General features: G+C 40.5%; 1 protein-coding gene across 3 annotated transcripts in view; it reads left to right on the top strand.

Moving 5' to 3' along the window:
* LOC140999389 (helicase ARIP4-like) overlaps window positions 1-13,423 on the top strand; it is a 79,701-nt gene that overhangs the window by 55,663 nt on the left and 10,615 nt on the right. For all 3 annotated transcript variants that reach the window (XM_073469749.1, XM_073469751.1, XM_073469750.1), the window contains 6 exons: window positions 4,316-4,559; window positions 6,496-6,629; window positions 6,850-7,014; window positions 11,230-11,447; window positions 11,657-11,839; window positions 12,280-12,413. In XM_073469749.1, the coding sequence (XP_073325850.1) occupies window positions 4,316-4,559; window positions 6,496-6,629; window positions 6,850-7,014; window positions 11,230-11,447; window positions 11,657-11,839; window positions 12,280-12,413 (1,078 nt within the window). The remainder of the gene's footprint in view (window positions 1-4,315; window positions 4,560-6,495; window positions 6,630-6,849; window positions 7,015-11,229; window positions 11,448-11,656; window positions 11,840-12,279; window positions 12,414-13,423) is intronic.

The raw sequence follows: 13,423 nt of genomic DNA, 5'->3' as shown, positions 1-13,423 counted from the left end.
GAGGTTATAAAACTTGTTTTTCTACATTTTATTCTGTGAGATATCTCTTTCAAAGTATGTTTTTGTAATGCATAACAGAAACAACTGATTGAGTACAAGCTGGCATTCAGCCAAAGTGACAAGTTACATAAGAGACTGACGTCAGTGTCCACACTTTGATATAAAACATCACAAGAAAGGATAGAACTGAAGTTCTAGATCCTAATCCTTAACAATCTGATGTGACCATTTAACTTTTTTGCTCTGTGCTAGATTTTAAACCATTTGCACCGAAACATCTCTGAACCACTCATCTTGAAATCAGGTGTTGCATGCAGGCGTGGACACTGTATGTGGTCACAAGTTGTGTTAAACAACTATTAAAATCATATTTTGTAACGTATATCATAAAAGCCCTGCCAGCATCTCTCTCTCTCTCTCTCTCTCTCTGCGGTGAATAATTCCTGGACATGTTGTTCTCTTGACCCTACAGAGGAAACGGTCCTTCTTCCCAGAATCTACGTCTGCGTGTGCTGTTTGTGTGTCGCCGCCATGTTTTTTTAATGTGTGTGCGTTTCCACCCCCTCTTACTCTGAAGTACATCTCTCTTTTTCTCTTTGAATGATGACCTCGCTTTCATCTCTCTCCCCTCTCCTCTTTCCCTTCCTGTCTGCCCCCTCAGTGTCTCTCTCGAATGTTCACTGTGTGTGTGTGTGTGTGTGTGTGTGTGTGTGTGTGTGTGTGTGTGTGTGTGTGTGTGTGTGTGTGTGTGTGTGTGTGTGTGTGTGTGTGTGTGTGTGTGTGTGTGATGGTTGAGGCTCTGTGCATTTCAGGAATCCTTATATAACTGTTCTGTCAGGTAGAGTTGGAGGGTAAAGCAGGAAGATGGGGTAAATTGAGTGAATGTGTAATTGAAATCTGGGACATCGTGATGTTCTGCTGCTCTTATCTCTGATAACAAGTATAATAATCATTAAACCGTGTCCATTTTTGTGAAAGCTTTCCCATTATTGTTCCAGACAAACAATGTCTGGTAGCTCATTCATGGAAAAAAAAAAAGAAAGTCATGCGGTGCACAGGACATTATGTGTTTTAATGTTTCCTGTTTTTTTTATTGAAATACATGGAAAGAGGAGGACGGGGTAGTTAGCATGAGCAATCAACTCTAAACAGAGGAAAGACGTCACAGTGCGGCACACATTTTACTATTAAATCAGGGTCTGTTTTGTTTTGACTACTTATCATCTGGAACTCATTTCACGTCTAAAACTTTTAAAGCTTTTAAGGCAGCAACTTCACATTTTTAAGCATAGAGACATTTCGGCCTACCTTGAACTTGTAGCCTGAAGAAAAAGTAAGGCCTTTCTCAAACTACCCACTACACCCTCTCCTTACCCACTTTTAGTCAGTTTGTCCATCATTAAGCAGGGTCCGCCACATTAAGGACTGTCCCAAACCAAACATTAAACTGGAGTGGAAGTTGGTTATAAAACCCTCCAACAGCGAGTCTCCATCGATGCCGACTTTGCGCCGTGTTGTGTTCATCACGGAGGACTATAAAGTTCTGTGCGATTACCAGTACAAATGTAAATTGCTCAAACTAAGAGAAAAGAAGTGTTGTATAATTACAGGGACTGTTGAAAAAACAAGCAGTTTAGAAACAACAGAGTGAAAAATTAGAAAATGTGTACAAAAAAAATACCACTTCAGACAGCTGCTGATACAAAACCATGGTTAGAAAAATATATATAAATACAAAACTCAGATGTCATGACATGCCATGTCAAATTCCAACCAAACCAATCCCTCATGGCAATCCATCCAGTGTTGTCAGTTAAGACCAGCTTGATGGTCTCCGGTCCAGGTCTTGTTTACTCGGCGCTGAGTGATCCAGTGAGCTCCTCTAATCTAGCATGTCTGTCACTGGATGTATTTGGATGCTGATCCCAGTGCAGACAGAACATGTCAACATACAAAAATTAGAGTGTTGTGCTGCTTCGCGGAGGTATGAGTGTCATAAATGTTCTCCAATACATTTGTGCTGTAATGGATTTTAATTTGTTTACTCTCTTCTCTTCTCAGGCAGTAACTAATTTGATATCACTATGATTGCAAATGAATTGTTTCAAAATGCTGTTCTGAGACACATAAGTATAACACACACACACACACACACACACACACACACACACAGATTCAGTACTGTGACTGGCTCGTGTCATTAGCAGCCACATCAAGAAGTTTGTTATCACGTCTCGGACTGAAGGGGCGTTTTATGTAAGTTGTTTTTCAACTCGCACTGAGCTCATCACCAGCCTCCATGCTCCATTATGTTAGGGGTGTATGTGTGTGTGTGTGTGTGTGTGTGTGTGTGTGTTTTCATAATGTTGGAAACTGAAACGCAGGTTTGCCAGGTGTCATGCAGTGAACATGTCTTCTTGGCATTTCTTTGTGCGTGTGTTGAAACTCAAAATCATGTGTGTGTTGGCAGTGTGTCCTTGTTTGTTCACTCATCCCAGGCAGATCCTTGGCTGGACTGGCCTACACATTTGTGTGTCTGTGTGTGTGTGTGTTTTGATTTATATTGTTATGTGACCACTTGTCCACTGGAATGTGTGTGTGTGTGTGTGTGTGTGTGGTTTTATCTGTGTGTGTGTGTGTGTGTGTGTGTGTGTGTGTGTGTGTGTGTGTGTGTGTGTGTGTGTGTGTGTGTGTGTGTCAGTGTTTGTGTCCTGTCTTGTGTTTCATAAGTCGTCCATATTTATGATCCAGCTCTTACATAAGCCTCAGATCTGGTTCAGTGTGTCTCTGCCAGAACAACTGAGAGAGGGAGAGGAGGAGGAGGGAATAAGAAGAAGAAAGGTGAAAGTGAAATACAGGCAGATTGAGGGTAGAAGAAACAGAGAAAACTAGATTGAAGAATAGAAGTGAGACCAACTGAAGAGGGTTAAAGGTGCCATACGGTGAGGTTTTCACCATTTTGTATTGAAGCATGCTTCGACTCTGGATGAGAGGAATCTTCTTGGTGTTTCCCAAATGTAGTAAAGTTAAATGTTAATTTGAATCGATTTGAAAACTTACAGGCTCTGGCTGCTCGAACGAGTCGAACCATTTTGATGAAGGCGTAATTGGAAAGATGTCAGCAGCTCGAAAAACAAGTCCAGATGAATAAGACATGCTGCAAGATGTGTGAATAGATTGACATTTCACCATTTCATTAAAATGTAATTTAATGATTCCTTTGGTTAATCTTTGATCTTATATACACAAAAACACTATTGGATTTTTTTTAAGTGGCAAATGAGTGATTTTGTGCCTTAAAGGTGCACTTTGTAGTTTTGGGGAAGGAAATTTAATCAGAAGAGATGCCTCAACAAACTTTTTCATGACTGAATAAACTGAATAAACAAACTGACCTTAAAGGACAACACCATTTCATACTGCTTTACTTTGTTTATATGTGGCGTACCCTGCCACCTTTTCTAGCTTCAAACAGTGTTCTGGGGAAAAAATACATATTTCTGTTTCTTAGTGTTACCTCATTAATAGTTTGAATTTCTTCTCCAAAGCTACATAGTGCCCCTTTAATATTTTTAATAATGGTGACCAGAGAGTCTCTTGAGAAAGAACGATTGTGGTTTGTCCCCAAAATTCATAAACTGCACTTTTGGTAAAAGAGAAATAACAGTCTGTGCTTTACCAAGTAACGTCCCTGTCTTATTTTTATGGACGAGGAAAATCTCATCACACACCTGCCTGAACGTGGACAAACATGTTAACTGTACAGTGAATAACATCGTAATGGAAGCAGACAGTGCTGATGCATTAACAGTGTCTGCGTGCTTGATGGGAGGATTTGCATGTTTGACTTGGATTGTTCACATTACCCAATAATTCATGTATACGATTTATATCTTCCTGTTGTACTGACAGTTATAATTAATAGGTGTGTGCTGGGAGCACTTACAGGTGGTGAGGCGTTACTGGACGCCCAGAGGGCCCGACTGTACTCATCTAATGACACAACCACCTGAGCTTTAAAGGGAGGGTGTCCTGGTTGTGGCAGTTGGGAATATTTTGTTATGGTTTTATTTGCTGCTCATTTGTGAACACCTGAAACAGGCTCCTCAGTTGTGGAAGCACTCAGAAGTTTATTATACAATACTGTATTTTTACACAGTATGTTCAGTATCAATTTATGATACAACAGCAGGATTTGTGCTTTGCTAGAGGTGGGAATTTTTGGGAATTAAATTCATAGTCGATTCCTGAAACTTTATTTTCACAACTCTTTCAATAACTTTTCCTTTCTTCTCTTCCTGTTGTCCTCGCACAGACCAGCCCCACGGCGCCCCCTTCAGCTCCGAGAATGAGGCTCAGGGAGGTGACTCGGATGCCTGGCAGTGCACCCCTCCCCCATCTACCTCACCCTCGGGGGAGACGCCGGCCCACCCTCCTCCCTCCCAGCCCGCATCCAGACCCCGCTCCAGGCCGGCCAGCCAAAGCCCCTCCCCTCCCTCCGCCCTGACAGGAACCAAGAAGAGGGGCTCCAAACCAGCACACATGAGACGCAACATCAGGTACTGAACTCAACTCGTTCACTTCAACCTGAGAGGAGAGTTCAGACGGACACCCGCCTGTTTATTCTGCAGAGATTTCTTATTAAAGCTTTAGATGAAGAGATGAACTTACTATATTAAAGAAGAAGAATTAGAAAGAGGCTGTTGCCATGACATTAAAGCACAGGTTACCATGAAATACAAAAATACATTACTGCAGAGATGGATTTGAGCAGACCATAATGGTTTGTAAAAAGATATACACATTACATGAGAAGACATTATTCAGAGATCTTTGTGGTAGGATAGATTAAATGGATCAGGGAGAAGACAAATAATGCCAAAAAGAGGAGAGGATTAGACATTCATGGGGCATTTTATTGGATACATACATGCTTTTGTCCAGATGTTGCTCAACGCCGCAGCTTTCATCAGTAGTTCCTGGACATCTGGGGTCATCACCAGTGACGTGAACAGAAACAAAAGTGACGCAAATTGAGCACAGCTTCAACATTATGCCAGAGAATAACACAATAAAACATTATTATAACAAACATAATCAACTGGACAAGAAGTTGCTTTCTGTTATATTTGAACCAGATTTTCATGAAATGACTCAATGCTTGGCAGCAGTAACCAGTCAACCCTGAGATGAAAGGGATTACCACACAATCCCCTCAGTACGTTTCTGCTGAGATGCAGAGTAAACTAACACTCAGCTTACTCAACACTTATTGTATTTCTAATAACCTTCATTGTTGGCTGAATAATAGGATTTATCACCTCCCCGCTGCATCTCTTTCTACTTATTTTCACTCTCTAAAGCACTCGCCAATTACAGATGAAATCTGTCGATGATTATACTTAAGATCGCTCTGTTTGCAGATTCATTCCTCTGACTGTCAATAACCATGATGTGGTTCGACCTCAAGTATGCTGTTGCTTTTACATAACAGCGAAAGTAACATCAAACATGTGTCAGAGAAGCAAACTCTGGCTTCAGTGGAGTCATCTTTGTTGATTTTGTTTCCTAGAATCTGATAGTGTAGAATTTCAACAATGAATCATTTGTTTAATGAAATTCTCTCTCAAATAATGAAATACAGCTGTCATAAGACTGACCATTTGTTTCTGTTTCTGTAGAGATTTATTGAGTGAAGAGTCAGCTGGAGCCAGTGGCACAATGAAAGTCATAGAAGTCGGAAAAAAATATAATGATACTTAAAATTAAGACAGCTAATTGCTTTAGGTTGCTTTTATTTTGAAACTCCATCTAGTATCTCACAAATAATAGCCTGCAAATCCACAATGTGTTCTTCATTACAAAAGCTAAATAAACATAATCATATAATCACTTAGCCCTACTGGATTCATTCATTTTTGGCCATTAGAGAGCAGCAGAACGGACACACCGTCATGACGCAGCCCCTCTGGCTAACGTGTTAGCAAACGCTCTCAAACCTCCAGCAACATTTATTTGGAGTCGTGCTTCTGTCCACAAGTACATGTAGGTCCAATATTCACCAACTCCTGAGAAAAATATGTGGCTCCTACGCAAGTAAATGTTTGTAACTAGTTGCTTACTTTGTCCATGTGCCGTTAGCTTGACAGGTAGTGTAGCCTACGGTGGGCCTATTAGATTTTTTTGGCTGAAAACTGCTGCGCATTGCATTGTTAAACCAATACATTTAGCTAAAGGAACTCAGAGTGATAACTCCTAAATGAGTCACGTCTCTATTACAGAGTAATTTCCCTTCATGGTCATAATGAATAAATGGTGATTAATGCAGCTGTGAAGAAATCACTCTGTGGTTTGACTCTCATAATTGATTCATCATCATATGAGTATGTATACAATGAAAACTAAGTGTCTCCAAGCTTTTGACAAATACAGTGACAGTTTGTAAAAACATATTACTATATTTATGCTGTGTTATTTTTGTCTTTGTCTGTGTAGGAAGTTACTGAGGGAGCATCAGTTGGAGGCAGTGACCAAAGTCGCCCAGCAGGAAGAGCTGGAGAGGAGGCGACGTCTGGAGGAGCAGAGAAAGCAGGATTTCCCTGTACCACTGCTGCCTGAATACACAACTGGTGAGAGCATACAACCCCACAACAAATGCTTCCATTGAAAATAACAGCGTCTACTAATTCTCTAACCTGTACGCCACCCAAGGTTCTTTAACCCAACCATTAAAAAAAAAAAAGTACAAACAGCTTGCTAGTATCTGGTCAGTATGCTTTAATGAGATTCAATTCTTTTCCTTCTTTTGTTTTTTTTAACTCTGTTAATCATTCCTGTCCCTTTCTCCAGGCGATGTGACAAACCATGCGTCTGCATCATCGGCATCACAGCCAGAAGTGGCGTTGGCCAGACAGGAAGTGATCTGCCTGGACTCCAGCAGCACAGGCATCAGCAAGGACGACGGCAAGACTAACGTACCCACCTCCGCCACCACAGAGCACACACGCAAAACAGGTGAGACACGTGCACATAAATAAAAAATTACCTAAATACTTATACATTCAATCGTAATTTTGAGAGAAAACTACTAAAATATCAAATTTGAGGAAATTGAGTACAAAAAAGCGAACAGAGCGAAGGAGTTTGTTTGTTTGTGTTGATTTTCATGCCTCAGCCTCATTACCTTGAAACAAATGAAGTGTTTTATTTTGTGTTACGTGTTTTAATCCTGGAGCATATTAGTGGAAAACAAGCGTCTTTCAAAAAGAACCTTTCAAAGGTGAAAACAATTACATTACCTTGTTAAATTTTGTTGATGACTGAGTGAGCAAAAGTAAAATGAAAGGTAGCAGTGTGGGATCAGATTAAGCTTCTAGACAAACATAATGATAATTCAGCATGCAGGCATGATTATGTGCTTAGCCCACCATGTTTGGACAGAATAATCAGAATCAGCCGCTGACTTTTAGAATATTTACAAAATGATTTATAAAATAGTGAAATGAAAAGAGAAGCTCAGACTTAAAGACCCCAAAACACTCAAATAAATCAAATTTTCCCCGAAGAATGTAGATTTCAATTGAAGTTCAGTGCTTTCACACGTTAACTGGGTTGTATTTCTATCAGTGAATAATGACAGATGAGTGCACTCATCACACATTGAGGGTCTCCGACCTGGTTGCCCCTTTTGACCTTTCATTGTGTAAGTGGGCTAGTAGTTCATGAAAGCAGATAGGGACACTGAGCTGTGAGGTTTATTTATTACTCGTCATCCAGTTGTATATTCTGAGCTGTCCACATAGCTCGATGAAGCCTTAAGTACGCCAGCTGCTGATTCTTAAGATGCCTAAACAGCACAGTGTGAGCTTTGGTACAACGTGTGAAGATTTCTTTCAGATGTCAAGTTACACCAACTTTTAGCTTCCAGTTTTAGAAATGAAAGGGTTGCTTCACTGTTTCTGAGCCAGGATTTACTGCGATCTTGTTCTTTTTTTTTTATCATCATGCTTATTACAGATTTATAAAGAGCTTCAGTGTTCAAAAACCATGATGGGTTGCAGTTTTAAAAAGCAAAAGCTCTCAGAAAAGTCAGAGGTCTACACAGTATTTTCCAAACAAAATCATGTCACAAACTTACTTTACTTTACTGACTTCTGATTGTAGCAAGAGCATGTTTCATGGTCCTCTTTCTAACCACAACATATAAAGATGTGCGTTTTTATGCTGCGAGTTCTGAAAGAAAGATTGAAGCTCCCTTGAGACATAAAATCTGTAATAATTCTCATTTAATCTATTTGTTATAGCCATGTTTTATCAGTTTTCTATCATAGGTTTCAGTTAAAGAAACGTTATGGATAAGGCTGTAATGATGACATGCATTAAAGTTCTGATGGAAATTTAAACTGTAAGCATATAGCATGAATGCAAGATGGAAATGTGATTTTTTTTTTAAGGTTTTAATCATTCAAAGTGAAGGAGCTTCGTCTCAACATCTTAAAATTAAAGCCTCATTCACTATAGTTTATTTCTTTGTGCATAAAAAAAGTAGCATTAAACCAGTTTATTAAACAGCTGGTGCATCTATGTTTCTTGCCAGACTGCTGGTTTATTCAAAGATTAAACTGTTGTGTACAACTGCCAGCACATTTATGACGTGTTTAATGTTGGTGTTTGAGTCCTTCAATACTGGTTTTCAAAGGTGTTCCCAATTAGTCCAGCCTGTGTTTAATCCAAGTGAACTGTAGCAGATTGTGGTGTAGCTGCAAAATTAACAATTTAAATTCAGGGGTTTGTTGAACAATGCAGCTCTATTTTTTCCTCAACCCAGGCTGTATCTAAATTGTTTTTCATCATTTTTAAACGAACCCTGGAACAATTCTTGACATTTGCATGTGTTTCAATCTGACTACAGTGGTTAACTTTTTGTGTTGGAAAGGTTTTCAGGACGCAGCTGTGTGTTTAATAGCTAACATTCAGCCACCCAGTTCAACCACAGGACATAAAGCCAATCCTCCGGTGCACTTTAAGGATACTCGGTGTCTGGTGGAAATCTCCCATCTCTAAAGCATCAGTCTCTCAGAGATTAAGCAAAGCAGCCTTAATAGCCTCATGACAGCCATGCGTTTATTAAATTACACACTCTGTTTCAAATTGCTTTTTGGAGCCCAGGGGTCTGGAAAGTTGCTTTAAAAGACTGCATCAACTTGAATTTCCAAGAAAAAAAAAATCAGAGGATAGAAAAACAAGCCAAAAATTTAAATGAGGTGAAACATGGCAGATATTTGGGCCAGTGTTCATCTGAGATCATCTCAGATGCGGAGAAAAAAGGATGATTTGTCAGAGAGACAGTTTAGTGTTACAAAAGATCCTGCTGGTTCTCTTGTGTGACTTTTGTGCTCTTGGTAAAGATATATATATATATATATATAAAGGAAAAAAGTAAAACTTGGCATTCATTTAGTTTTCTTTAACTTACTTTAAAGTTGAACAGACTCCGCAGCCTTTTTGGACACATCTAAACCCAATTACTGGAAGTCTCCTGCACACATTTAAACTAGTGAGGTTAAAAATCTCCTCAGTTCATGTGTGTGCGTGCTTGTCCGTGTGTGTGGTTCGGGTAGATTAGCTGCCCTGTGCATCAGAATATTTAAAACCTCCACAGGGTACATCATGTACCGTTCCCTTATTGCCCGAGTGCGCAGACACACACACACACACACACACACTCCCAGATACACACACACACACTCCCTGACACACATTCACAGAGCCACTCACACAGTCAAGGATATAGACACACTTTCAACACGCACACATTTAAAGATAAACACACATACAAGACGGAGGCAAACCAAAGACACGCACACACCTGCAACACACACACACACACACACACACACACACACAAAGAGAGTGAGGGAGAGAGAGCGATGGGATGAACAAATGAACAAAGACATATCAGATGTAGATTTGGGAGCAGAGAGAGACAAAAGCAAAGAAGAGAACAAAACGGATGAAGGGAGGAGAGATGAAAAGGAGAGAGTGTCTGTAGGGCAGATCAGAGTGGGTCTGTGGAGCAATAAAGCTGGCTAATCCTGGTTATGAGCCAGAACACACACATAACGAACACACACACACACACGCTCGCAGTGGCACAGTGACATTTCTAGTTGGGGTTGCATAACCAGTCTCCCCCTCCACTCTAATCCTACTTGTATAACCAGCCATTCAGTGTGGTTATATAAGCGCTCTCTCTCTTTCACACACACTAACATACTGACACACACACACACACCTCTCCCCTTTCCGTCATGCCCTCGCAGATTGCCGGCTTGTGTAACTTTCACCACTTGATACCGTTGACGTTAAAGTCCTTTTTATCAGAAATGGATTTCAGTCTTTCCACTCCTCACGCTGAGTGACGTCCACATTTGATGTAACGTCCCACAAGTTGTGCTTGTGACTGAGCTGCGGTTCACCGCGTCATTTGAGATTAATGCATCAAGGCCAATAAAATATAATAGTAATTGTTTTTATTGGGAAAAGCTGCAGCTTAAGTGTTTGTTTCCTAACTTGTTTGTCCTGTGATAAAGTTTACAAGGTTCTTCATCAGAAGGTGTTTAAAACCCTTTCAAAAACAGTTTTAATGCGAAGAAAAGATGAACGTGAAAGTCATAGGTCTTAAAGTATCTCATATTAAATGTACTTTATGTACTTTAAAAGGGTCAAAGTACACTCGGGAGGTATAATCAGAAAAATAACTAGTAACTAAAGTTATCAAATAAATATTGTGGAGTAAAAAGTACAATATGTTAAGTATAAGTTGCAGAAAATGGAAATACTCAAGTACAAGTACCTCCAAATTGTACAGTACAGTACTTGAGTAAATGTACTTAGTTACATTCCATCACTGATTAATTGCACATGTGAAAACTGCTGAATCATCTGTTGTGTATCTGGAAGGAGCCTTGAAATGATGAGCACTGTCACAGTGAGGTTTGGAGCTGCAGAGGCATCTCAATGTCTCAAGATTTGGCCAATCAGACTGGAATATGTTGTGTAGAGAGGGGACAAGATATCATGTTAAGCAGTGTAAAACAATTCTTTTATCATCCTAGTTAATTTCACCATCTGCAGATTAAAATCCCTTTTTATATACAGATGTCAGTCTGAGATCAAAATGTATTTTCTGAACTATTTGAAAGACCTGCAATGTAATTTTCCACGCAGATGTGATTGATCTGAGCTCGGGCGAGGACGACACTGTCCACTTCAGTAGTGAGTCCACCAATGAGGAAGAAGAGAGCGAGCCGAGTGGCGCACACGCTAACGACGCCCTTAACCGGCCGGACACCCAGGGCAGAGTACTGGTCAACTTGAACCATCCAGAATCAGAGAAGGACATTTTCCTGTCAGCTCAGCTGGCGCGAGCAGTCAAACCTCACCAGGTATTTTTACTGCTGCACTGCCAGAAAGTCTTACATTCAAATTGACCTTCAGTTGAATGGTTAAAGTAAAATTCTGCCACCTCACCCTCTTATCACCATGGTTCCATCTTTCTCTTTTGTCACCCTCTTCCCTCCCTCATTTCACCCCCTCTCTTCTCTCTGTCCCATCTCTTCATCCTCCACTTCTTCCCTTCCCATCTCCTCCTCAGATCGGTGGAATCCGCTTCCTGTACGACAACCTGGTGGAGTCTGTGGAGCGGTTTGGCAGCAGCAGCGGATTCGGCTGCATCCTCGCTCACAGCATGGGCTTGGGCAAAACACTGCAGGTCATCTCCTTCATCGACGTCCTGTTCAGACACACGCAGGCTCACACCGTGCTCGCCATCGTACCTGTAAGCACCTGTGCATTTAATGTTGGTATACCAGGGAATGTGGAGCACTGAATTAAAAGTGTGCTGATGATATGCTCAGTGCCCCCCGGACAAACAGCTTCTCTTTAAAGTGAATAAGAAAAGAATCACAAGGATCACAAGATACTCCAAAAGATCCTAATGTCTCAAAGTCACTTACTTAGTTTGAAAACAAAGCAAAGCATTTTAATCTAAGATTTATGAAGTGGAGAATAGCGACTGAGTTCATTGCATTTAAGAAGCTATAACTAGCAGGTTTTCTGTGTTTTTGCTTCTAAAACGAGTGATCTGAGTTAGATTTGTAACATAATCTATCAGTCGGCTTGTCAGTCGATAATTTCATTGCTAGATGAAACATAAACAGACTCAGTATGGAGGCTACAAGATGATGAGGACTAAATATGAACTTGATTTCATCCCAGGTGAACACGCTGCAGAACTGGTTGTCAGAGTTCAACATGTGGGTCCCACCCCCGGAGGCGTTACCTACAGATACTGATCCCGGACTGGTGACACCTCGTAGCTTTAAGGTTCACATCCTCAACGACGAACACAAGTGAGTAACAGGATTTTATTCAAAACTTTATGAAAAATAGTAGAGAAAGAGGAACTTAATTGATTTCTTCAAAAACATGAAGTCAGAATACGATACTGCAGGACAGTGGTCACACACACACATGCAGCAGAGTCTTTGGCTAATCTCAGGAGGCTGGATGCAGTTACATTTGTGTAAAGCAGTCGAGAGACTTTACTTCCGAATTTGAGAAAAGACGGCGCTGACCTTCTGACCTGCCTCTGTACTTGATCCTCGTCTGGCTCGTCCTCTCTGTCATCCTCTTTCTCAACAGCTGCTTCTGCTGGAAATACTTTTCTGACTCGTGTGTGTGTGTGTGTGTGTGTGTGTGTGTGTGTGTGTGTGTGTGTGTGTGTGTGTGTGTGTGTGTGTGTGTGTGTGTGTGTGTGTGTGTGTGTGTGTGTGTGTGTGTGTGTGTGTGTGTGTGTGTGTGTGTGTGTGTGTGTGTGTTTGGGATTAGAAAGGAAGGGAGGAATGCTACATGATGAGCGTGCAGTTCCATGATGCAGTCTCGTCTGAGAGTGACACAGTAACCTCATTATGTGTCCGCTCAGTTAAAAAAACAGAACCCCTTAAAATGATCAAAATTGGCAAGCGTGTGTTCCAGCTGTTCGAGCACTGCTAAATGACGGTTGCTCATTTAGTAAATAATTGGGAATGTATTACAATTACGGTGATTGACGATATTAATTTGTGTTTTTTTCTTTAAAGCTGAGCTATTTTTTTCCCTTCTCTACCCTCTTTCTCATCTTTTTTGCATTCATTCAAATATTTCATTCTTGTAGTTTCACTTAAAGGGGTTACAGTTCACATTCTAACCCACCACAGAGAGCAGCTGGGTTACTACATTGGAAGATATGTTACTTTACAATGTCTTTTACAACTTTCTGTATTGCTTTGGGGCAGATTCAAAGAGATACAAACTCTCTGTAATACAAAATAATTGTGCAATACGAGCATAAACTGAACTTGCCTTTTCTTTCTTATGTTAC

Source organism: Pagrus major, chromosome 7 (genome assembly GCF_040436345.1).
Source record: "Pagrus major chromosome 7, Pma_NU_1.0".
NCBI lineage: Eukaryota > Metazoa > Chordata > Actinopteri > Spariformes > Sparidae > Pagrus > Pagrus major.
This window is presented reverse-complemented; position numbering and strand designations above follow the sequence as displayed.